Source organism: Vulpes vulpes, chromosome 4 (genome assembly GCF_048418805.1).
Source record: "Vulpes vulpes isolate BD-2025 chromosome 4, VulVul3, whole genome shotgun sequence".
Classification (NCBI taxonomy): Eukaryota; Metazoa; Chordata; class Mammalia; order Carnivora; family Canidae; genus Vulpes; species Vulpes vulpes.
The window spans coordinates 54,066,955-54,093,574 of NC_132783.1; the positions used below are offsets into that span (position 1 = coordinate 54,066,955).

Below are 26,620 nucleotides of genomic sequence, written 5' to 3' on the forward strand. Positions count from 1 at the left end.
CACTGGGCCTCGTGTCAAGGCTTCGCGGGGGGCGGGTTGTCGCCTCGAGCCGCCAGTGGCCCGAGTCGACGTCCCTCTAACCGCGCGCTGCTAGAAGTCACCCAAACCAAATTGCAGCTGCGCGGAGGCTCGTTCCTGCCGGAACCTGTGATTGGCTGCGGCCGAGGGCCCGGCGGCCGGCGCACCGCCTCTCCGAGCGCCGATTGGCCAGAGCTGCCGTCAGTCAGCGGGGACAGACTTCCCCTCTCCATCTGGCTCGCTGCGGGCGAAAAATTCTCGAGATTTTCCAGCAGACGAGCCAGTGGCTGCTCTAGGTGCTTGCTCCAGAAACATCGGGGAAGGCAATCGGATTTACCCAGCAGGAGAGCCCCTTCCCCGACCTCCGGTAACCAATTAGAAAATCTCCAGGGACGTAACCATCGCGAGGTAAGAGCCGAGAGAGCGCGCGGCACTTATTTCTAACAGTTTACGATACTATTTCTAGGCAGGGTCGCACCCCTGCGCCCCGCGTCTGCGGAGTCGGGAGTAAACGGAGCGGCCGTCAGGGAGGGGAGGGGAAATAAATGCAGGTTCAGATCCCCCCGCCCCACAGCCAGGGTCTGGGCTCTCCGTGCGCCGCTTTCTTCCTTTGGACAAAGGTCAAGAGCAGCGTGTTCCGCCAGGGCCCACCGCGGCTGCGCTGGGGGCCGCGGGCGTTTCCCAGCGGGACCCCCCTCGCTCGGCCTTGAACTTGACTGCAGGCTGGAGGCGCCACCCAAGCGAGTGGAGTAAGTCGGGGTTGGAAGGAAGGAGGGACCTTGGATGGGGTGGTGGAAAGGGCGGGGGCTGCTCGTTCGCGGTTCCCGGTAGCGAGGCTCGGGATTGCCGCGCGCGCACCCCGGACTCGAGGATGCTGCAGGGGTCAGCGTCGCGTCGCCGCCGCACATGCGAAGGGGGTGAGGGAGACGTGGCGACACCCGAGATCTGTGCAGGGAGAGAGGGTGGTTGGAGGCGGAGACTGGGCGGCGGAAGGTGCTGGAGGGAGCCCAGCCATCTGCAGGCTGCGCGGGCGGGAGGGTGTGCTTCCTGCCGTGTATCACACTGGCTACTCCTCTGTCACAGCCTGCGAGCCAGTCCAGGATCCCGAACTGTCCAAGGGTGAGCGTTTCAGGGGACCAGAATAGAGCAGGATGCAGAGAGCCCCGGTTCGTGTCGATCCGAGGATGTGCGTTTTGCATTGCCAGGAGAGGCCTTGTGGCTGCTGATGTTTTTTTAAACGGTCGCTTTATGTAGATTAGAGACTTCCCAGGAGGCGACAAAGACTAGGCTCCGGGTGGAAATAGCCAGGGAATTTGGAGTCCCTAAAGCTCCACTGGCGTTTCTGAGCTTCAGACTGAAAATGCGCAGCAAGGCCTCCCAAGCCCTTTGCACCCATCCTTCACCAGTGCGGGGGAAGGAATGAGATTGTCGTCGGTTTCAGAACGGGTGACAAGTGAGACGGATTATAATGGTCTTGAAAAAGAGTAGTGATGTCATGGTATTAGAGGAAGAGAACAAATGAACCACCGGGTAATAGTCATAATTTTTTTGAGTAGTGAGTTCTTGCTAATGATTTGTTTTTTTTCTTGCAACTGTAGTCACTTTTTATTGATGACCAACACAAGCACCTCCCTTGACTGGAATCTTAAAGAGGAAAGAAGAGGGAAGATATGCTGTTGATGTAGTATAGAATGTCAAGGAAAATCCCTTAAGTGAAGTGTAAAGGTACAGGTTTGGAATGTGGTCTGTGAGTCGTATCCACGTTAACAAAGATGTTTTAAAAGATATCTATAGAATTAGAACGATGAATACTTCTGCTCTGACTTTCTTTCCTCTTTTCACACATCTAAACATGTTCGCATCAAACCCAAGGGGAATCATTTAGGGTTTTTATTGTTGTTCTTTCCCTCCTGTAGACCTGTTACAGTTTCTTTCCCTTCCTCCCAGCAGAGTACTGATAAGCCATTGGAGTCCACATTTCCTGAAATGCTTTTGGGAGTTTCCAAACCATTTGAATTTTTTTTTTTAAGATTTATTTATTCATTTATGATAGACATAGAGAGAGAGAGGCAGAGACACAGGAGGAGGGAGAAGCAGGCTCCATGCTGGGAGCCTGACGTGGGACTCGATCCCAGGACTCCAGGATCGCCGCGCCCTGGGCCAAAGGCAGGCGCCAAACCACTGAGCCACCCAGGGATCCCCCAAACCATTTGAATTTAATTCGGATGCATGTTGTCTTTTAAAAAGTTGATAAAGGGGATCCCTGGGTGGCTCAGTGGTTTAGAGCGTGATCCTGGAGTCCTCGGGATGGAGTCCCACATCGGGTGCCCTGCATGGAGCCTGCATAGCAGGCTCCCTCTGCCTATGTCTCTGTGCCTCTCTCTCTCTCTCTCTCTCTCTCTCTGTGTGTGTGTGTGTGTGTGTCTCTCATGAATAGATAGATAAAATCTTTAAAAATAAAAAATAAAAAAATAAAAAGTTGATAAAGAAATATTTGCTTTGTGAATATTAAAATTACCTTATATTTCCTTTGCAGAAGTTACTGATGTAAAGATACTGGAGTGCTGCTTTATAATGGGCAAATATGAATACTTTCTTAAATATCTTTGCTGGGGGGATAAATCTAAGCAGCTTTCTCTAGTACGGAACTGTAGAGTGCCTGAATAATTTTGGCATGTGTTTATAATTAACAACAATAAATTGCCCTTTTGACTTGCTTTCATAAGTCAACAGTTTAACTCAAATCCCAAGTGCATCCTTCTGCCAGAGACAGTGAGTGACTCTCTTATCCAAAAATAAATCTGGACAGCTCTGAGATATTTAAACCATTGAGGGGTTATAAAATGGGAGTGATATGAAAATGTAAAATTGGCATAGCAATCTTATAGCTGTGTATGAAGCTTTTTATTTTTAAAGATTTTATTTATTCATGAGAATACACAGAGAGGAGAGAGAGAGAGGCAGAGACACAGGCAGAAGGAGAAGCAGGCTCCGTGCAGGGAGCCTGATGTGGGGAGCCTGATGTGGACCTCGATCCTGGGTCTCCAGGATCAGGCCCTGGGCTGAAGGCAGCGTTACTGAGCCACCCAGCCGCCTAGTGCTTTCTATTTTTAAATCAAGTATGTACTTCAGAAGTTTACTACAAACCAAATGCATGTTTTTCCCTTCCTGATCGATTTCACCTGAGATTTCCTACTCTCAGGATGTGGGTTTTCAGCAGTGCCCTCATGCAGAATCTCTGTGCCTACTCTTGTGGTCTCAGAGCTTATTTCGAATTTAACCCTCTTTGCTGAGAATCCTTCCTGCTAGTCAGAACTGGTGAACCAGGTGCCAAATTTTTCACTTGTCAAGAGTTCTGTGTCAGGACTTGAAAGTATCAGATTAAACCCATAAAGCGTTAAGGAAGAAGATGGAGAAGGCCTGGTCACACAAATCAATGTGAAAATGATGAAAAAAGAAAATGTTTTCAGGCATTTATTTATTGACAGCACGTAGAATATATAGGGTTTCTGTTGTGTACATATGTGTGCGCTTATTCACACACTTAAAAAAATCATGTGATAAAAGTAAATTTGTGGGTCATACATTTTTGTTTTTCTGTTTTTTATTTTTTGTAAAGGTTGTATTTATTTAATCATGAGAGAGAGAGAGAGAGAGAGAGAGAGAGAGGCAGAGACACAGGCAGAGGGAGAAGCAGGCTTCATGCAGGGAGCCCAATGTGGGACTGATCCCGGGACTCCAGGATCATGCTCTGGGCCAGAGGCAGTGCTAATCCACTGAGCCACCCGGGCTGCCCACATTTTTGTTTTGATTGGGAAATAAAAAGGAATTTGGTAAAGTTTGGTCTAGAAGGAAGATTGTCCCTCCTCCCTCTTTGTTCCCTTTTGATATATGACTATCATTATAGTTTAGGTTGCTGATATAAATAGCCTGTTCTGTCACTAGGATTCCAGCCAAGTCTTTATTTTCTTGCTTAGCATAGTTTTTTACATTTTATTTTTGCTAGTAGAATATGATGTGTGGGTAATGCAGTCTTATGTTCTTTGTTGATTTAACTCTAGCCCTGACATTTCTGTCTTCAAATGGCTTTCAAGCAGGATAACTTCTGCCCCTTGACTCTTTTGGATGACTTTTACTTTCAAAATTTGAATATAAAAGTTAAAATGGTTTATAAAAATAAGGTAGCCTTGATTTCTGACCGAGAGATTGACATAAAGGATTCCTGAATAACTTTTTTTGGTTTGCAGAATGATTTAAGCACATGCCAATTTATAATTGCTGAAATGACAAATAATAAAATACCTCTTAGGTGTTTGTCAGTTTGTTCTCCACTCCTTTTGTTATGAAGAACACTTAATGTGTTTTTTTCACCCCCACACAGGCTTGGGTTGTTTTTTTTTCCCCCACATCATAAAGTATATTCTCCTATCTGCTAGTCAGTGTGTAGTCATTTCTGTGGGCATTTGGAGAACCGGGGACAGCTGATTGGCGGATTCCTAGCTTGAATCTCTGGAGGAAACTTTTCTTGATGTGCAGATTTAATTCAAAGTTGTTTTTTAGCTTGGGAACACAGGTCCTCTTTGAATTGTCACCCTGGGGAATATGGAGATAAATATGATTTAGTTATATTGCATTGGAAATACACAAAGTCACCTGCTTGTGTAAGTGGTGCTGATCTAGCTTTGTAAACTGACTATATATCTGGCTCACATTTCATCTATGCCAAAAGCATTCCCTAAAATAAATGTTTTCCTATGACTATTCTGCTTACTTTCTGAGATTATTGTGCAGATAATAAATGAGGAAGGAGGCCAGGTTGATGATTGATTTTAGAGCATGCAGGCTTTTAAAGAAACTGCCCAATTTACATTTTATTTCATTCTTTTTTTTTTTTAAAGATTTATTTACTTATTTTGATGGGGGAGAGCAGAGGGAGAGACTCTTCCAGTAGACTCTGCACAGAGCGAAATGCGAAGCTTGACCCCCTGCCCCAACCCATGAGATCATGACCTAAGCCAAAACCAAGAGTCCAAAGCTCACCTGACTGTGCCACCGTGGCACCCCATTTTATTTCATTCATTTTTTTAAAGATTTTATTTATTTATTCATGAGAGACATACACAGAGAGAGAGAGAGGCAGAGACACAGGCAGAGGGAGAAATAGGCTCCATGCACGGAGCCCGATGTGGGACTCGACTGATCCCGGGACTCCAGGATCACGCCCTGGGTGGAAGGCAGGTGCAAAACCGCTAAGCCACCCAGGGATTCCCTGTTTCATTCTTTTTTTTTTTTTTTTTTTTTTTTATGATAGTCAGAGAGAGAGAGAGAGAGAGAGGCAGAGACACGGGCAGAGGGAGAAGCAGGCTCCATGCACCGGGAGCCCGACCTGGGATTCGATCCCGGGTCTCCAGGATTGCACCCTGGGCCAAAGGCAGGTGCCAAACCGCTGTGCCACCCAGGGATCCCCCCCGTTTCATTCTTAATAAAGTTTCCAGTGGATATTTGTTTCCTGCTAAAAGTGCGACTCTGTCTTATTGTTTTATTTTTGGAAGAGAGAGAGTAGACAAGAGTACCCTAGGAGAATTGCAAAAAAATTTACTTGTTATTTATTTGCTTCTAATTTTAGAATGCTGTTTAAAGAGGTGAACGACTAAAAAAGTGGCTCAAGGCCGAATATAGAATATAGAACACATGATTTCAGATTGAAGCCAAAAGAATAGTACTTTGTTTATACAAAAATAGACTCCTTATATTGTGTACCTGAAACTAATATAATGTTGTATTGTCAGTTATATCTCAATTTAAAAGAAAAAGGAGTAGAACTTCACTGATTTCTGGTGCACTCTTCAAATATGAGTGGTTTCGAACAAATGCGCCTTAAAAGTTTTATTTTTTTACTGTAAGGTATAAAGCTGCTTTGTGAATTATCTCCATCAATAATCAGTACTTAGAGGATGCCTGGGTGGTTGTCTGCCTTCAGCCCAAGGCGTGTGTTCCCGGAATCTGGGATCCGGCTCCTTGCAGGGAGCCTGCTTCTCCCTCTGGCTGTGTCTTTGCCTCTCTCTCTCTTTCCGTGTTTCTCATGAATAAATAAAGAAATCTTAAAAAAAAGAAAAAAAGAAAAAGAAAAAGAAAGAAAAGAAAGAAAGAAAGAAAGAAAGAAAGAAAGAAAGAAAGAAAGAAAATCAGTACTTAGTTCTCTAGTGTAGATGGTATTGTAGTTTGAAACTTCTTCACAAGTCCTTACCTTTATTTAACATATTATTGCTGCTGAATAAATATATAATCTTCAATCAGAAGCAAAGGATTAAACACCCTTTTTTTTTTTGTAAATTAACGTGTTACTTCTCTTTGATACTCGATAACCGGAGATAGTATGTCTCCTCTACCCCTAATATTGTCATAGAAGAAGTGAGTTTCAATCTTTTAAAGTAATATAATGCTAATATCTACTGTTTTATTTACTGTTCCTACACAAAGCTAGACTGATTTCCAAAAATTTACTTGAAAATGATTATTTGAAATCTGCAATGCATTTACCTGTGCATTCACTCAAGCTGGGCTTTGTGTGTGTGTGTGTGTGTGTGTGTGTGTGTATGCCTTATGCTAAGATATATATATATATATATATATATATATATATATATTTAAGATATATTTTTTCAAGTCCACTTTTTATTGTGAAATAATTCAAACATACAATTGAGAGTAATATAATGCCTGTATACCCTCCACCAGCATGATCAAATCTTGACATGATGCTATCTTTTCCATTTGGTTTTTAATACATAAAGAAACAGAACAAAGCACCATGGAGTTGAATTTTTGCCTTGAACCTTATTTGAATGGAAAACTGCCAGAAACACAGCCCTTCCTGCAGGGGTGTAGAAGTTCCTCCTGACAACACCCAGGGGAGGATTCAGCTTTGGGGCAGAGTCCAAAAATGGAGGTGCAGAGTAATAATTTCAAGGAAATGTAGTCTGGTCTCAGATGCTAGCTGCTGCTGTAGTAGTCCACAGCCAACACAGGAGCTAGGCTGCTGGGCTGGTGGATTGCAGACCAGTATCTGTTAAGGTAAATGCACAGATTAGTTGCTCATAAGTCACAAAGGTGGTGCCACCAGTACCAGTGATCACACACATCAGAAGTGGCTCATCCATGTGCCTGTGACGGTGTTTGCACAAACCATTCTACATTAACCATAGTAATGAAGAATATGAAGTTTAGTAAGTTGACAAATCTTGAAACAGAATTTAGATCCTAGATTGTGTCTTTGCTAAAACTTGGGCACTCTGAATACGGAACTGTCATAACTATTCTATTAACCAATTACTTTCAGGGCTCCTAGGTGGCTTAGTCAGTGAAACCTCTACCTTCCACTTGGGTCATGATCCCAGAGTCCTGGGTTTGAGTCCTACGTGGGCTGTCCACGCAGTGAGGAGTCTGCTTCTCTCTCTCTACCCTTTCCCCCTGCTTGTGAGATCTCTCTGTCTCTTTCTCAAGCTCTCTCAAATAAATAATACATAAATAAAATCTTTAAAAACAAGCAAAGCCAGGTACTTTTGTTATTTCTTTCCCCCTAAGAGACTTCGTTACTGTTAACATTTGCCCCTACCTTTTCTTCACAGCAATGGAGTTGATGAAGGGAAGACTATGTAGTTACACCCATATTCTGTGTTCTTGCTATGGAAAGTGTAGGCCTGCTGGGTTAGCAGTTTGCTGTCACCAGGAGCTGGCCTGAAATACAGAATCTCAGTTCCACCCTAGACAAACTGAATCAGAATTCGCATTTTAACAAGTTCCCCAGGTGACTGTAGGTTAAAGTTTCAGAAACACTTGTTCTATATGACATACACATATTGCCACATTTTTATAGATTTTAAATACTGTGAAAGGGGTAGGTAAATCAATTTGGTTTTGATGCACTGTTCCTGGAAGTGGGCTGTTGGGTGCCACATTCTTTATGGCCTTATGTTTTGGTAATATCTAATGATATATCAAGAATTGTATGTGCAATTACTGATGGAGTCTCTCTGTCTCTCTCTACTCAGCTGCATCATTTTTCCTGAAGACATTCCATTATTGTTCTAGAGACCTTTCCCTCATCCCTGAACTCTTTGGAGTTATGTCAACAGCTGCCTTAATTACTTTGGTTAGAAGTGGCGGGAGCCACGTGAGGAGGAGAGTGCTGCTAAGCTCCCGCCTCCTGCAGGACGACAGGCGGCTGACACCCACCTGCCACGGCTCCACTTCAGAGCCTCGGTGTTCGCGGTTTGACCCCGATGGTAGTGGGCGTCCAGCCACCTGGGATAACTTCGGCATCTGGGATAACCGCATCGACGAGCCCATTCTGCTGCCGCCCAGCATCAAGTACGGCAAGCCGATCCCCAAAATCAGCCTGGAAAACGTAGGCTGCGCCTCGCATATTGGCAAGCGAAAGGAGAACGAAGACCGGTTCGACAGCGCCCAGCTCACGGGTGAGGTCCTGTACTTCGCCGTGTACGACGGGCACGGCGGGCCCGCAGCGGCGGATTTCTGTCACACCCACATGGAGACCTGCATCATGTATGTACGACGACTTTCACTCTTGACCTTGCGGCTCACCTTACACTTCGTGTGTGACTTTATTATTGTTTTTTAGATATTTTATTTATTTATTTGAGAGAGAGAGAGAGAGCATGGGCAGGGGGAGGGACAGAGGGAGAAGAAGGCTCCGCGCCCAGCAGGGAGCCGGATGCGGGGCCCCATCCCAGGACCCTGGGACCGTGACCCCAGGTGCCCCAAGAATGCCATTTATTACTGATGATTATTACCTTTCCACAATGTGTGTTTTTAACAACTCCCCGGGTGACAGCATTGACCAGAATCAACTGCACTTTGATTTGTGATCATTTCAAGCAAAGTAACATAAAGTACATGAGCGCATGTACTCTGAGAAGCATTTACTCCTACCAGTGCATGGCAAATAGTACTTCAATAAATGGTAATTCTTCTTTCAAGGGGTATGACTAGCTTTAGTTGATTGACATTCATATGGAGAAAATGCATTTAATGAGGGTATTTTGGAGCTCTTTAAAAAGTTTATTTACTGGGATCCCTGGGTGGCGCAGCGGTTTGGCGCCTGCCTTTGGCCCAGGGCGCGATCCTGGAGACCCAGGATCGAATCCCACGTCGGGCTCCCTGCATGGAGCCTGCTTCTCCCTCTGCCTGTGTCTCTGCCTCTCTCTCTCTCTCTGTATGACTATCATGAATGAATAAATAAAATCTTTAAAAAAATAAAAAAAATAAAAAGTTCATTTACTGCAGTGATTAGTAATGTATTTTGGGGACCATACGACTTGAATTAAAAGAGGGGGAGAACATAGGACTATTTCTTGTCTTCGTGTGTATAGTTAATTATGCCGTGAAATTGTTATTCGTGCTGTCATAAGTCGATTTATTCATATATTTTAAAAATTTATTCATATTTTTGAACTCAGTGGTGTATTTTTATTTGAAGGAGCTTTTGACCTCTCAGGGTTGTGGATAGAAAGTATTAATCTTTGAGCATGGAGACTTGGACTTTTATTTTATTGTTCATAAAGGCTTATCTCCATGCCTAGTTATTTCCTAATTTGATTTGTTAATCTGTGGATTTTAAGCATCTGGAAGGCCAACTATGGAGGTCTACTGTATGGAATAAAAGCTAGCCAGAGGGACCTAGATGAAGAGAAACCTTAATAAGATGATTGTTTTGGACTCTCTTCCTCTCCACAAAGGGATTTGCTTCCTAAAGAGAAGAACTTGGAAACTGTGTTGACCTTGGCTTTTCTAGAAATAGATAAAGCCTTTGCGAGGCATGCCCACCTGTCTGCTGATGGTAAGTAAAACAATCACATTCCTTTGGGTCCTGGGGCATGTCTAGTTAAAGGAAACAATTTAAGCCCCTTAGGGGTGGGAATGTAAGTTTATATGTGAGGATGCTTATGTTGAAAGTGATTTTGAATAACTTTAAATGCTGTTTGGAATCCAAAGTAATGTTAGTACCTCATTTTTAAATGAAGTATATTGGAGAATTTTTCAACAACTGATGCTCTAAAATGGTTCTGATATTGTTTTAAATTTTAAAAGGATGAAAAAATGTTAAATTTGCTCTTTATGTGAATAGGAGATCCATACTATGGGAGGGTTTACTGTTTTTGGTTTTTTAGATGAATCTGATGAACAAGTACCAAAATACACTATAGGGTCATCTCATTTAGCTACGTAATAATTGTCCAGACAAGAAGAAAATTGCTAACTGGTCCTAAGTAAGAAAAGACAATGGCTAATATGCACTACTTTGTTTAATTAAAAGAAGATATGTTTTCTCCCACCCCTAAACATTACTTCATCTTGCAGCTTTGTGGTAACTAGTGATAGTTTTGTTTTTATTTGTTAAACACAAGGGCATGCCAGCTGAATTTTTAAAATTTGTGTACTGTATGTCCTTAAATTTTAAAAGTAAAATGTTTCTGATTTTGACTAAATTTATCAAAAACATTCCGAAAAACATAGTGTTTTTCATAGAAACATAGAAAACTAGTGTTTTCTAGTTAGTTGGCCCCCAAATCTTTTGCTCATAAAGGTAATCTTGAAAACTTCTGCAGTGACCATGTAAAACTTCTGCAGTGGCCATGCTACAGACCCCGTAACTGATGAGGAAGTGAGTAACGCAATATTAATATGTGTTTGGCTCCTCTTTTTATTTAAAGGAAGTCAAAGCACCAAAGAAATGAACATTTCACAATTTTCTATTGGAGAGCATAAAAATGGAAAGAAAGCCTCATTTTACTGATAAGGCCAGTTACAGAGTGAGGGGCTGGGATTTCCCTGGCACCCACAGTGGCTTCTCTCACGGGCATGTTCATGATGAGGGTTCTAGAAGATGACAAGGTGGCTCTGTTTGCCATCTTATAAGATTTTTCCCGCCCCTTTTTTGAGAACCTCACTGTTACCATAGTTCTTGGAAAAGCATCAGAGTCCACTTTCTTTGTTCAGGGATTTGTTTTCTTATTTGTAGATCATTCGGCCCATTTTCTCTTCTTCATTCCTTTGGACTTTTTTCCTTCCAGCTGGCTCCTCACCTTTGAAAATAGAGGTTGAGAGAAGGTAAATTGTAGGTATAAGATTGAATTCTTGTTCCTAATGGTAAAACATAGGAGGTAGAAGAGAACAGTCAAACACTTTCTTATGGTTTTAATTTTATGACTCTGAATATTGGCATGCTCTTTTTTCATTCATAACCAAGTTGGCTGTATCTCACATCAAGACGTTTATTGGCTGTAGTGCAGGTGGTGTGCACCAGCTGTTCTGTAAACAGGTAGAGCCTAACAGCTCTACCTGTCATAAGAAAACCCGAGTCTACCATGGGAATGTGGGGGCCAATGATCAAAACATTAACCCTTCATGGGTGCAGTCAGCCCTTTGGTAAAGAATCTCATCGACGAAGTTGCTTAAAACTGAGATACAGCATTAAATATGAGAGGACCCCTTTCATTTTATTAAAGAATATATTAAAGAGAATTTTATTAAAGAATAAATAAAGAATTTATTTTAAAAAAAGAATTTATTAAAGAATAAAGGGAATTTTGAACTTTGTGAAAAAATTTGTTTAACTTCCCTACCTTAAGAGAAACTTTCTGAAGGTGCCTTATTCATGGTTGTACAAAGAAAGTAATCCTAAAATGCCTAAAATGTAATTTTTAATAATAAATTTAAACTCCATTTAACTTAGTGCATCTGTCATACGCTTTGAGTTAATGATCTCAGAATTTTCATAAGATAGCCTCAAATTTAGTTTTCATTCAATGGCCAATTGTTTGCAAGTATAATGGAGCACAACAGAATGAAACCTAGTGTGCTACTAAAAGAAAGGGTCTACTATGACATTGTTCTTAAATCTTGTTTTGTGTGTATTCTTATAGATCACTTGGTCTATGTGTGTGTCTTTAAATAAGAATTTTGAGAACAACTTTAAAATTTATTCTTAGTAAGTTGCCAAGGCTTTTAACATTGCTAAAAATTGTGTTTTGATATTTGGGGCCTATTTTATCAAATATATTAAAGTCACTGAAGATAGATGCTGTAAGTTTTAATTTTTCAATTTGTGAATTAAAACAAATACTGTTTCAGATTTCAAAGTTATTTAAATTAAAAACTTTTTTTTTTTTTTTTTGGTTTTTAGTAAGAACTGAAGCTGTATCAGTATTATAAGAGTGGATAATATTCTTTTTGGGATAGATATAGATAGGACCCAGTGCTAGTTAAATAAAATTGTGAAATAATACAGTTTGCCCTCTTCCAGTTTTTTTTTTTTTTAAACTTTTCTATCAGCATTAGTCCCATTTTCCCTCTTTGAGCCATTCCAATGAGCAGTTTAAAAGTAGGGACCATGGCTTATTCATTTTGAATCTCCAGTGCTCGGCACCCAGTATAGAATCTGGAAGGTACTCAATCATTATTTGGACTGACCTGATCTCCATGCCTGTTCTTTCTCACCAAAGTTATTATAATTTATTCTTTGATTATCCAAGAGCTGATTTAACCAAATTTTTAAAAGAAGATTTTACTTATTTATTTGAGAGAGAGAGAGAGTGAGCAAGAGAGCAAGCATGAGCAGGGGCAGGGACGGGGGAGAGGGAGAAGCAGCTGCCCCACTCAGAGGGGACTCTCCACAGGGCTTGTTCCTAGGACCCCAGGATCTCCACTTGAGCCTAAGCCAGGCACTCAACTACTGAGCCACCCAGGCACCCCTGATTTAACCAAATTATTAATGTATATGTTTTAATGAGTTATCACTGCTCTATGGATTTGAATTTTAAGTAGGGGAAGCCTGAAGAGAGATTGGTTAAGCCACAGGAATAAGTCAGTAATAATAGAATTTGGGGTACAAATGGGAGGAGTACCCCTCAATTATACTATATTAGCTTTCTTGAGAAAAAGTGAATAAAATAAAGTGAACATAAAACATTTTCTTCAAGAGTTTGGTCCAAAGCTGTCACATCTGCATAAAGTGTTTCAAATTATCCCATTAGCATTTAAAATAGTTACTATTTCAGTTTAAAATAAGGGGGTTTGAGGAGACTAAAATCAGAATGCCACTTGCCAAAAACAGCAAGAATCTTGCCTTTATGAAATTGCTGGCTATTGTTATTGATTTGTCGACACATTTTGAAATTACCCTTATTTATGAAGATAATTTCATCATCATCTTTAGGCATTTTTGTATTCAATTTACGCCAGTCACATGTATTTTTACAATTAATGAAATCAGCCAGTAAATTCCAATGATGTCCCATTACTCTGCTGTTTATCAACAAATTGTCACTTAAAGCAAACGGGGTGGTAGAAAACTGAGATTATATCCTTTACATCCTATAAACTCTTCCAAGTGTTTCTAGATTGTTTAAGCCTTGAAAGCAGCAAAACTCCCCAAGAGACAAATGGATCAAAAAGAGAAGACTTGCTCTGACGTTCAGAGCGTGAGATGTTGGTGGCAGCATCGTGAGTCCTGTTGGAAACTTCCATGCTCTTCACATTACCTGATCTCTACAGAATAACCAGTGTCAGAAAAGCAGTGTTTTCTAGTACCCTTCTTATACTGGCAGCAGCCAAAAGCAAAAGGCAATAGGGACAATATAGAAGAGATACTTATTGTGCTGTTACTGCTTCAGCTCATTACTTGGATTTTGGTGTTCATGAGTCGTACATGTCTAGAACACCCACATTGAATAAATATTGAAACTGTATTGATTTATATATATTATTGTTTATGCAGTAAACAATAATTACCCAGGGGGTTATGGTTTGCAAAGTATAGCTTTTACTCTTATGTTGCCATTCAAAAACTTGATCATTTTTCTTTTGATATGTTGACCTGCAACACCGGGGAAAAGAGAGCTGCAGAAATACCCGTTTGATGAATTCCATAAACTCATCAACAGGCACTAGAGCTCAAGAGCCTTACTAGCCTAAATTTAAACAATTAATTTAAATTAATCAGTCTACTAAAAAAAAATGCCTTCAGCATCATTAACAAATATGCTACTTCTTGTATCTGGTATAGGAGGTGCTTTGATTCCTTCTTGATCTATATTTGAATCCCAGTAATTTGGTGGTATACTGTAGTGTGCATCCTTCTCTAACTATGGACTATTTGTCAGATACAGATTATTCACTGCTGTACCCATGTATTTTCCCATTAGTTATTGGGATAGTTCTGATATTGGTACCAAACAAATTGACAGTGCCCTTTATTCAGCTCCGTAAAGGTACTGATTTACTTCTCAGGACTAACTGTTAAAGTGTGTGTGAGTGGTGTGCGTGTGTGAGGGAGAGAGAGAGTATGAGTGTATAGATGTGTATGTTATACCGTGTATGTGTTTTGTATGCTTGCATTTGTATATAGTTTTTCCTATGGTGGGACACTGTGAAACTAAGAAGTTTTACTCTGTGATGAAAAACTAGATTCAACTACAAAATACCATCAACTTGGGCAAACTGAGTCTTGAATTCATTGATTTGGCACCTCCTGGAATATGATGTAATTTGCCAGTGAAATTTTCATCAGAATAAAAACCCTTCCCCTTATTTTGCAGCTCTTTCTTTGCCCTCCCCTGTGTTGCAGGTTTGTAATGTTTGAGCACAATTCCTGGGTGAATTTCCTATTTGCCTCTGTGCGTGTTATTTGTGGCAGAGAACTGTGCCCGGTCAGCAGCTCTAGACCTGGAGCCCGTGGACACTATATGCTGGGCTTCAGTGGAAAGAGAGATCTGCTTAATTTTGTCCCAGGTGAAGGAGTCCAGCGGTTCCTAGCCTGGACTACTGGAAGGTTCCCACAGCCTCTTTGTCCCATTAGTTGAGATGACTTGCAGTAGGAAATGTCCAGTGAGTGTTAAGACCTTATTGAAAGATGTCTTAGTTTTATAGTTTTTGTTGTTAGGGTAAAAAGTGAGAATTTTTACTTCCATGTTAAATGCTAAATGAAATAAATGCTTATTTAATATTTATTTCTTAGATGCTTAGCAAGCCAGAACCAACAGTTAGTTTTGAAAACTTTCCCATAAATCCTGGGATTTTGGAACTGTGAAGTTGGATTGGTAAAAACTCAAGCTCTTTTACATTCCCGGCTGGCAGAGCCATGAATTACATCCTAAGCAGCGAAATTTGGAAGTTTTCATTTACGAAATTTTAACTGTTTTGTTCTAGCTAGTTAAAAACCACTTTTTAAAAAGCAGCTGCTGACCATTTAATAAGCAAAGGAGAGTAATACTAAGTTCCCTGGACAGGTAGCATCTGAGTGAATGCCTGTGCTCTTTTGTTTGGTGCTTCCCCATCATTGGAAAAGATCACAGTGGTCAAACTGTGAATGTTATCTCATATAACATTTTGGGAAACTCGAAAGTTAACTTTTGTAATATGAACATCACTGATACTTATGCTAAAACATGTATTACGTTACACAATGACAAATAGGTTATATGTTTTAGCATCGCTGAGATCCTACCTTGCACAACAGTTCCAAAATCAAAAGATCAATGGGAAGATAGTGCAACTATAAATGCTCTTTCTTGATAAATTAGATTCAGCATGGATATAAAAGATTAATTAGGGTTTATTAATGTTTTTTCCATTTCACTTTTCTGATTAAAGCAGGCATTTTAATATACCAATTGGAAAAATATAGTTTTATGTCTATATATCTATATCCTTCCAAATGCACTATTGATGAAATTTTTTAAAGTGTCTTTTTGCAAAAACAAAACAAAACAAAAAGTTGGAAAGATTGAGCCTCAATCAGTCAAATCAATAGCATTTCATTTTTCCTAAATCTACCTTTTAAAAAGAAATCATCTTTGGATGATCACCTGAACACTTTATTTCGATGCTTTAAAGAATTAACCATATTTTTGAAGACAATACCTGCTTTAAATAAGTTATCTTTTCAGTTTCTTCCAATTTGCTTTACCTTATAGCCCTTAATTTCACAGTATTCTCACTTTTGGCAAGGCTCGATGCACCTTCAAAATTTTTAGCAAGTGATAAAGAACTTAGAACAGATGCGGTTTGAAGAAATCAAAGAAAGATGAAAAAATGCAGTTTGGATTGGATGAAGGAAACAGTGGCGACCTCCAGCCAAGTGACATTTAATTTTGTTATTGGTCAGAGAAAATTAAATGTGAATATATCAAGCGTTTGGGAAACTAAAATGAATATTATTCTCCACCCCCTGTATTTTCCTAATATAATGATGGTTGTAACTTTGTTTCATGTCTGGGGAGGACAAAGATAAATAGAAAAGAATGTGAACCTTTAGCCATTTTAGGATTTTTTTAGTGAACATTTGTAAAATTAAAACAATTGTAGAAGGAAAGAATATAAAATATAGGGCTTGAAGAGCAAAGGATATGCCCTTGTCATTCTTGCTTAGCTTATTAACTGATAATACTTTGACAAGATAGGAGTAAGAAATGGAAGAGAAAGCCTTCTAAGTACATAGAGATTTCAGGAAAGTCAGCTTGCCTGAATGAGCTCAGTAGACGTAAGAGTCATTCTGCCATTTTAGCCAATCTAATTAAAATGTAATACTTTTAATACTGACACCCAATGTACACACAAAGGTGTCATAATTATAAGCTCAAGTCAGCTTTAGTTTATATGAATAGAGGCCATTTGGAGACTGTGATGCACTTTTTACCAAATTAGGTTAGCGACTTTTTCTATTTGCATGGAGCCTTGTTACTGAATTAAATACTTCCTTCTCTGCATGCTTTTACTTACATAGTTCATTTGCATTTTATTTGCATAGATCTAGTTAAATTAGAATGATACATTTCAGCATTAGTTTAACATGCCTGTGTTTTGTTTTGTAATAAAAATTCCATATCCAATCATTTGACTGTCACTGACTTATACTCTTTTTCATAATGTTTGCAGCAACCCTTCTGACCTCTGGGACTACTGCAACAGTAGCCCTGGTGAGAGATGGTATTGAACTGGTTGTAGCCAGTGTTGGGGATAGCCGGGCTATTTTGTGTAGAAAAGGAAAACCCATGAAGCTGACCATTGACCATACTCCAGAAAGAAAAGATGAAAAAGAAAGGTACCACCTCCACTGATCATTCTATGAGGATGCTGTTTATATTGTTCAAGATAGAAATGAAACCTTACATTTTATTTTCCATTTATCTTAAGATTTTATTTTTTTAAAAGATTTCATTTATTAATTTAAGAAAGAGTCAGAGAGCATGAGCAGGGGGTAGGAGCAGAGGGAGGAGAAGCAGACCTTCCGCTGAGCAGGGAGTCCAATGCAGGGCCAGATCCCAGGACCCCGGAGCATGACCTGAGCGGAAGGCAGGTGCTTAATTGACTGAGCCATGCAGGCACCCTAAAACCTTGCATTTTAAACTGATTCATCTTAAGTTTAATCGTGCATTCATTTCCTTTCTTTCTTGGACCAGGATCAAGAAATGTGGTGGTTTTGTAGCTTGGAATAGTTTGGGACAGCCTCATGTGAATGGCAGACTTGCAATGACAAGGAGTCTTGGAGATTTGGATCTTAAAACCAGTGGTGTGATAGCAGAACCAGAAACAAAGAGGATTAAGGTAACAACCTACAACATTTAATACACTAGCAAGGAATGAATGCAGGATTGTTTCTAGCTATAGGCTTTCTTAGAAGTCTTAATTGAAGCCAACATGACTTTTTAAAAATATAAGTAGTTGGGCAGCCCTGGTGGCGCAGAGGTTTAGCGCCGCCTGCAGCCTAGGGTGTGATCCTGGAGACCCGGGATCGAGTCCCACATCCGGCTCCCTGCATGGAGCCTGCTTCTCCCTCTGCCTATGTCTCTCTGCCTCTCTCTCTCTCTCTCTCTCTCTCTCTCTGTGTCTCTCATGAATAAATAAATAAAATCTTAAAAAAATATATGAGTAGTTTGTGGAAGGATAGATGAATTCTTCAGATAAGAAACTGGCCTACTGTATGATGAAGTGCTTGGTTTTTGCTTTATGCTGCTCTGGAATTCACCTGTTAGAATGGCTCTACGGCCCTTCCTTAGCTGCACCTGATCATCCAGTATCACTACCACTTGGAACCTGACCTTCACTTCCCTTTTATGCCAGGCTAAATAATTGCCCGCCTCCATTTCTCAGACATCTTTTGCGTTTTACTACTCAGTGCCCCAATTACACTACACTTCCCTCAACATACACTCAGTTGTGAGCTGACACTTCCCTCTCTGCAAGTGCTAGGCTCCCAACAATGCCAGCAGGTGATTGTTAATTGAATGATTTATTTATTTATTTTAAAGATTTTACTTATTTATTCATGAGAGATACAGAGAGAGAGAGAGAGAGAGAGAGAGAGAGGCAGAGACACAGGCAGAGGGAGAAGCAGGCTCCATGCAGGGAGCCCGATGTGGGACTCGATCCTGGGTCTCCAGGATCAGGCCCTGAAGGCGGCGCTAAACTGCTGAGCCACCCAGGCTGCCCAATTGAATGATTTCTTATCTTATACCTACCCCACTTATGTTCATTTTGTCTAACAAATACTTACAGAGGGTTTACTATGTGCCAGGCTCTGTTTAAAATAGCTTAAACTACTCCATTTTACAGAGAAAACAAATCTAGAGTATAGGTGAACTTAACCTATGTTTGCCTCACCAAAAAAGTAGAGGCAGATTTCAAACCCAGGAGGCCTGACTCCAGTGACTATGCTCTCAACCATTGCAACGTGCTACCTCTCATCATTTGGCTGTCTAGCTTTTTCTTTTGTGGTGTTACTAAGTAAATGTTAGGTTTGTCCATGGTGGTTGATGCCACATGTTGCTAATTTTGCCCCAAATCTAGGCCTTCCATTTTCACTGTTAAGCTTTGAAACACAGAAACTCTCAGCAAATAGATAAAATCTTTGACTTTTGAAGATTATTCAAAGGCTGAGTCTAGGTATTTGGTTCTGATTACAGCTACATCATGCCGATGACAGCTTCCTGGTCCTCACCACAGATGGAATTAACTTCATGGTGAATAGTCAAGAGATTTGTAATTTCGTCAACCAGTGCCATGATCCCAACGAAGCAGCCCATGCAGTGATTGAACAGGTGACCTAGAAGAGCTTCTGCTAGAAAAGTCCCAAATAGGGGTGGTGGGGGGAGAACCCAGGTTCAAGTCTTGGTATAGCCTGGAGGGGCTGCTATAGGCTTGAGATTTCTTTGAAATTGTGTTTTGGCTACAGTATTACAATGAATTTTACACTTGACTACATAATATTTCCAATTTTAAGAAGTTTTACAATTCAAAAAAAAATTTTTTTAATAAATCTCCCAAGTTGTTAAAGTAAAATTAGTGTGCCAGGGAATGTGCTATGTTTCTTTTTTGGATTTGTACACACCTTGAAATCATAGTAATAGCAATAGTAAATTATAGTAATAGTTAATAGGAATATCACATACTATATGTCAGACACTCTTCTATTCACATTTTAACTCATATAATCATCACAGTAATCTTCTGAGGTTAGAGCTAGTATTATCCCTTTCCACAGATGAGGAAAACCAAGGTACAGAGGCTGAGAAGTTAAGGATCTTATTCAAGATCACAAAACCAGGGACTCCTGGGTGGCTCAGTGGTTGAGTGTCTGCCTTGGGCTCATGGCCTGATCCTGGACAGAGTCCTGGGATCGAGTCCCACATTGGGCTACCCACAGGGAGTCTGCTTCTCCTTCTGCCTATGTCTCTGCCTCTTTCTCTGTATCTCTCATGAAGAAATAAATAAATGAAAATCTTTTTTTAAAAAAGGGATCACAAAACCATTAAATTGCAGAACTGGGCTTCAAACCCAGACAGCCAAGCTCCTGGATTCAACCACTGGACCATTAAACTAGACTGTTCCAAGTAAATATCCAATATAGGGATACTCTAGCATAGTCAATGTTTGGTTTTTAAAAATGGATGTGTGAAAAAAACAAACACATTTAGAAAGATGTATGGATAGGTTATGTATTAGTACGTCAATCAGAGCTAATACCTACTAAAGAAAATGTCAAGTTTCCATGTGCTATTTAATATTCTATATGGATAGATAGATCTTTGAGGTTATAGTCATCACTGATCATTAGAATCATGCTTAACAGCTATTTTTACATTTCTCAATTTTTACATTTGCAACCGAGAAGGCAAATTTAGCCCAAACTTTTTTTTTTTTTTTTTTTTTTTTTTTAAGATTTTACCTGTTTGTTTGAGAGAGAAAGAGAGCACAAGCACAGGGGAGCAGCAGGCAGAGGGAGAGGGAGAAACAAGCTTCCCGCTGAGCAGGGAGCACAATGTGGTGCTGGATCCTAGGACCCAGGGATCATGACCTGAGCTGAAGGCAGACACTTAACTGACTGAGCCACCCCTAGCCCAAAATTTTAAGGGCTAATATTTGTAATTAAGACATAAGACCTTACCTAAAAAGCATTATTTGCTTGAAAATAGATGGGCAAGGATGAATTATTCTTTTGATTATTATGTGTGTTCATGAGATTACAGAAATGGGCCCAATCCCATGGATGATCACTTCTTTCCTAATTTCACCTCTGAAATAAGTGTGTTCTCATTCACATGGGCAGTGATATTTTAATGACTGTGTGCTATTCTGCTATAATTGTATACCATAATCCATTTACTAGTTTCCCTACCAGCAAATTTAGTTTATGTTCACTTTCCCATATTATAGAGGAGGGAACACTGTATAAACATTCTTGTAACTATTCATGCATATCTATTCCCTTCATATATTATTTTCTTAGGTAAAATTCCTAGAAAATTGCTAGGTAAAAGGATACACTATATTCTAAAACTTTTAATAAGCTTGCCCAGTTGCCCTCCAGAAATGCTATTCCAATTTAAACTTTTCTCTAGTATGTTTATAAATTTTTGTTTCTCCAAATGCATATGGTTTTTTGCCAGTTTGATAGGTAGAAAAATCAAATTTTAGTGTTATAAACTTGCATCCTTTTTCTTTGTTGGTAAAACTAACCATTTGTTAGCATTTGTGTTTCTTGTCTGTGTATAGCTTTTTTCCATTATTTTATAGGCATATTTGTCTTTCTCATGGTTGTTTTAACAACTTCCTATATGTTAGATATATTAGTACATAGATGTTGCAAAAAAAATTTTTTTTGGTCTTTCAATTTGTTTCTAAAACTTTTTAATATATGTTTTAAAGATTTTTAAAATTTATTTATTCATGAGAGACATAGAGAAAGAAGCAGAGACATAGGCAGAGGGAGAAGCAGGCTCCCCATGGGGAGCCTGATGTGGGACCTGATCCCAGAACCCTGGGATCACGATCTGAGCCAAAGGTAGATGCTCAACCACTGAGCCACCGCAGGCATCCCATAAAACTTTTTTATATTTTGATGCTTTTTATATCAGATTTTTTTTTTTCTTTTAATGATAGTCACAGAGAGAGAGAGGCAGAGACACAGGCAGAGGGAGAAGCAGGCTCCATGCACCGGGAGCCCGACGTGGGACTCGATCCCGGGTCTCCAGGATCGCGCCCTGAGCCAAAGGCAGGCGCCAAACCGCTGCGCCACCCAGGGATCCCTATATCAGATATTTTTATCCACCTTTTCCCTCACAGTTTTGGCCTCAAGCTGTTAATTCTTTTGAAATACATTTGCTGTTGAATATAATCACAGGCACATCTTACAATGCTGACTATGTCATTTGCTATTTGAATTAGTTTTTTTTTTTTTTTTTTTTAAGATTTTATTTATTTATTCATGGGAGACACACAGAGAGAGGCAGAGACACAGGCAGAGGGCAAAGCAGGCTCCATGCAGGGAGCCCGATGCGGGACCGGATCCTGGGACTCCAGGATCACGTCCTGGGCTGAAGGCAGGCGCTCAACCCCTGAGCCATCCAGGCGTCCCTTTGAATTAGTTCCTAGAAGTGATTTATAATTTTCCTACTGTAGGAAATTTAGTTTATGCCACTTCTCCATTTTGTAGGGAGCATAATGAACTTTGTCATTTTATCTTATACACATTCATTTCCTTAGGTTATTACTTTTTACCTTGTCTTTAGTCTCTATGCTAAATGCTTTATTTTCTTCTTCAAGAGCTGCGTATCTTTTCTCTTAGTCCACCAGTATTTCTGTGGCCCAAATTGCTACAGTGGAATATAGTTAATACGATTGTTTGGGGTGGGGTGGGGTGGTCATCTGTTATTCTATGTGTGATCTAATAAACTGTATGAACCTTGATACGTGTTGAGTGAGTCATGAACCACTGCAAAGTAAGTGGGTTAGTAACTGTATTTTGAATGAGATTATAACCTTCCAGAAGAATGGTAGTTTTTCTCTGTACAGACTCTGATTTTCCATATTTTTCTTTTCCTTCCTGTCATACCTTGCAGGCTATACAGTATGGTAGTGAAGATAACAGTACTGCAGTAGTAGTGCCTTTTGGTGCCTGGGGAAAATACAAGAACTCTGAAATCAACTTCTCATTCAGCAGAAGCTTTGCCTCCAGTGGACGATGGGCCTGATTGCTGGCTATGACTTTGAGTTTCTGTGACTTTGAGTTTCTGTGACTTTGAGTTTCTGTGACTTTGAGTTTCTGTGACTTTGAGTTTTTCACTGAGTATGTCAAGCAACTTACTAGATCAAACAAGTCAGCTGTGCCTGGGTTATTCTGTGGTTCACTAGATCAGTACACAAGTCAGTGTAAATGTAGTAACTATTTACATAGTAGTTTTTCATAAGTATCTGCCATATTTATGTTCAACTGTACATACTCAGTATAAATGTGTAATTCAGCTATTGTGAATCTCAGAGTTGAGTGAGCAAATGAAAAGTGGTTTTGACACACTTGCTGAGTGTTAAATTTCTAATCATGAAAACTCTTAGGCAGCTACGAGTTTCTTCTGATCATTTTTGTTCTTTATTCATTTGAACAGATTTTTGCCTTCCAGCTATTTAATACTAGTAGATATTGTGATGGCTCTGCAATATGTTAGCTGCCGGTGTTTATTTTTAATAGTTCTACCAAGGAGTAAGTGTGAAAACTGAGTCCTGTGTGACTATATTTTGTATTCTAGACCACTTACTGGTAAATTTCACAATGCAAAAGACGTTAATTCAGACACTATGACACTGCAAAATTGTATGGATATTTACAATAGTGCACTTTCGTATTTCAGCTGTGGCACTTGGGCTCCATTCCCCCGACCCCCTTCATTCCTCTTCTCCTGTAGCTAAGAGTGCTATACAGATATATAAGACTACTCCTTTATATCAGAGAAATATGTACAGGGTGAGTCTTTTGGTCAAAGCTCTACAAACTTAAATACGACGGTATCAAGTATTTTGTATAGTTTCCATTTGTCATCTCTGTTTTGTGTTCTGTATATAATATGTTTATGTCACTTTTTGTATAGAGTAAGCAAGTTGGAAAATGTGTCAGTAACAATAATAGCACATTGACTGATAATGCTACAGAGACATAGTGTGAGGTTCATGTCTCCTTTTTGCTTATTTCTATGATTCATAACAAAGAATAAATCTAAAATATCAAAGCATTCTATATTTCAGCTTGCTAATGTAATTTAGGAATGTAAAACTATTCTTTATATCTGCATGTAAGTTTGCTGTTAAAATGTGAATCTCTACATGCGTGTTTGGAATTATATCTGTGGTTTATTTTGGCAGACAATGTAAATTTGTTGTTTGTGTGGGTATATGTACATCTGTAAATTCTGGAGTAATAGAGAATTAAAGGGAACAATCCTGCATAGCTCCTCCACCAGTTAGCTTTAAATTATTAATATGTTTATCCCCAAGGACTCTTGACAAATGGAGGGCAGTTTTATAGCAGAGAACCAATGGTTATTGGCAAGTGAGGAAATAGAATTAAAATGGCTGTAGGAGATACTTTATGGTGGGTAATTGATGTGGAAAACACAGAAGCAGACTAGCATGTTGAAGCTACTTTGCTATATGGTAATTTGCAAATAATAGGATGTGAGAAAAATACTGAGTGTTAAGAATAGTGTGGAGTTTTGTTATAGAAACAAACAAAACAAGAAACCAAGAAGATGAGAAGGTTGGCAGAGTGTATAGCTCCCACTCTCAGTTCTCATGGTTGGCTTGTTTTCTGTCTTTATGTTTTATTTAAGGTTTGTTACAAGGAAGACGGCCCAAAATATTCACACCTTCTCACCCCTTTTTGGTAATGGAAAAAAATAAATATTGAGTTTTCCTACACATATTAATCAGAATTTTCCTTTGATAAAAAAGGTGACAAAGAAATATTTCTTTCTTTCTTTTTTCTTTTTTCAAGGAAGCTAAAGTAAAATATTATTACAGGAAAGAAAATAGTCTCCTGTTCATTGTCTGGGAAGTGAGGAACCAAAGGTAGGCTAAGAAAGCTGGAAAACTTTCTTGCTCTTTCTGAATTAGGTCCCTAGAACCTCCATATGGAGTATAGAGAGTATGGAGAATTTCCAAACTCATAAGAAAATGAAAACTCTAAAGCACAAAATGACATTCTAAAGATGGAGTTTTCACTTTTTATTTGAATTCTTTTTTTAAATTTTTTTTAATAAATTTATTTTTTATTGGTGTTCAATTTACCAACATACTGATTTGAATTCTTCACATGACTATTCCTCTCTTTAATTTTCAAAACTAAGGGTGGAGGTAATGTTGTCAAGCTCAGAAGTCACTGATGTACTGAGGGGAATTGCCAGGTTTAACAAAGAATTTGTAGGATTGGATAGGCCCTGGTTTGGGGAGGATTTTGCTCTGCTTCACCTGAAAATCTTTTAAAACTCGAAATCAGTCAATTTTAACTAAAGCATAAAAACCTACTGGTGTTTACTTTTTAAACAACAGTATTGAAGTATAATTTGTAGGTTACCCTAATCCACAAAAGATGATAAGCCTACATGTATTAGGCTTCTAGGTCTGTTACAAGGAATTATGCAGATAGTAGTGAAAAAAAGACTGTTCTAAGTACCATTTTCTAGTTATAACTGTGAATTTGCCATGTGGCTATTACCATGTGGGTGTAGGTATAGTCCAGATTATATTAATGTAATTAAACTTAAATCCATTATAATTTACATTGCTTTTCATTTATATATAGTATATAAATCATCTTTATCAAACGTGTTGCCAAACTATTTGCCAACATTCATTTGGCAAAATATTCTTAAAATCATGATTTTTCAAAAGTACAGGTTCTTAAGTAACTAATACATTCAAAACTAAATGCAGTCCTGCTCTCTATAAACTGTGTATGTTATAAATTTTTGTGTTTAAGTGCTTTAAAGTCTTATGAAAAAAAAATTAGTTTGTTTTGAAGGGAACAGTTTTGAATCTCTGTACCCTATGATGTGAACTTCTCTCAAGTTCCAAAAGTAAAAGGAAATTACATGCCTTGAAGAATTATTAGCACATAATCTAACTAGAAATTCTTTTTTCTTTTTTTTAATAGAAATTATTTTTTCAAAGTGGAATTTGATTTTTTTTTTTTTTTTAAAGAATCCTGGCAGAGAATGATTTGGCCTATGCTAACTCCTCAATATCAAGACATTTAGTTTCCTTTCTTTCTTTTTTTTTTTTTTTTTTTTTTTTAAGATTTTACTTATTTATTCATGAGAGACACACACAGAGAGAGAAGCAGAGACACAGGCAGAGGGAGAAGCAGGCTCCATGCAGGGAGCCCGACATGGGACTTGATTCTGGGACTCCAGGATCAGGCCCTGGGCTGAAGCTGGCACTAAACCACTGAGCCACCCGGGCTACCCTAGTTTCCTTTCTAAGAATGGACAAGGATTTAATTTTTTTTTAATAAATTTATTTTTTATTGGTGTTCAATTCGCCAACATATAGGATTTAATTTCATGGTAATATGATAGTAAGAAAATGCTTCAAGGAGGGGTAAGGGGAAGGAATGGTTAAAGTTTAGTATCAAACAGTTAAATACAAACATGGATTTGTATTTAGCACTTCAGTTGTTCACATACTCTTATCTGTGGAAAGGGACATAAGATTTTGGTTGGATTACGTTTATTGTATTTATTAGATTCTGGATTTATTAGTCATCTGGATGACTTACGCAGAAATAAAATGTCATGTCTTTGCATGCCGAATTCTGACGACCTACCTGCCTGTTGCTTTTGGCTTATGGAAGGAGACCCACAGACTCTGGCAGCTCCTGCTGGTTGTTAGACCGTTGAAATGGTCCACTGACGGTCCGTGGAGTGTTCTGGGCTGTGAAACCCTGCGGTTCTTCCACTTCCAAGAATTACTTATCTGCTGTTGGATTCCAGCTCAAAATTTAGCAGTTTAATGTTTCCCAAATTAATTTCTACTGAAGTGCTCCTGTGTACATTGTTTTACAACGTAACCAAAGTGCTACTTGAGTGTACTTTGTACTCTTTCCTAGTGAATTGATGTAATTGCTGCTTTGACCACTGTTTTAAATGTATGTACTAGCAGACTAAATGTATGTGAGCAGACTAAAATCATATATCTCAGTGTTCAAAACACCATTTTAATAAGGTACATCCATTAAACACTTTTTAAAATCCAA

The 26,620-nt window shown here is 39.2% G+C and overlaps 1 protein-coding gene across 4 annotated transcripts; it reads left to right on the forward strand.

The window, feature by feature from the left end:
- Positions 1–120: 120 nt before the first annotated feature.
- PPM1K (protein phosphatase, Mg2+/Mn2+ dependent 1K) lies at positions 121–26,620 on the forward strand. 4 transcript variants are annotated; one of them, XM_025998110.2, is made up of 7 exons: positions 121–1,743; positions 8,070–8,583; positions 9,777–9,877; positions 16,975–17,140; positions 17,499–17,643; positions 19,002–19,136; positions 22,437–26,620. In XM_025998110.2, exons 2-7 carry the CDS (start codon positions 8,144–8,146, stop codon positions 22,566–22,568), a joined length of 1,119 nt encoding a protein of 372 aa, XP_025853895.1. In that variant the 5' UTR covers positions 121–1,743; positions 8,070–8,143; the 3' UTR covers positions 22,569–26,620. The 4 variants fall into 4 exon arrangements, with proteins under 4 accessions (XP_025853895.1, XP_025853892.1, XP_025853894.2 ...); XM_025998107.2 differs by having other exon boundaries at positions 121–426; XM_025998109.2 differs by having other exon boundaries at positions 870–935.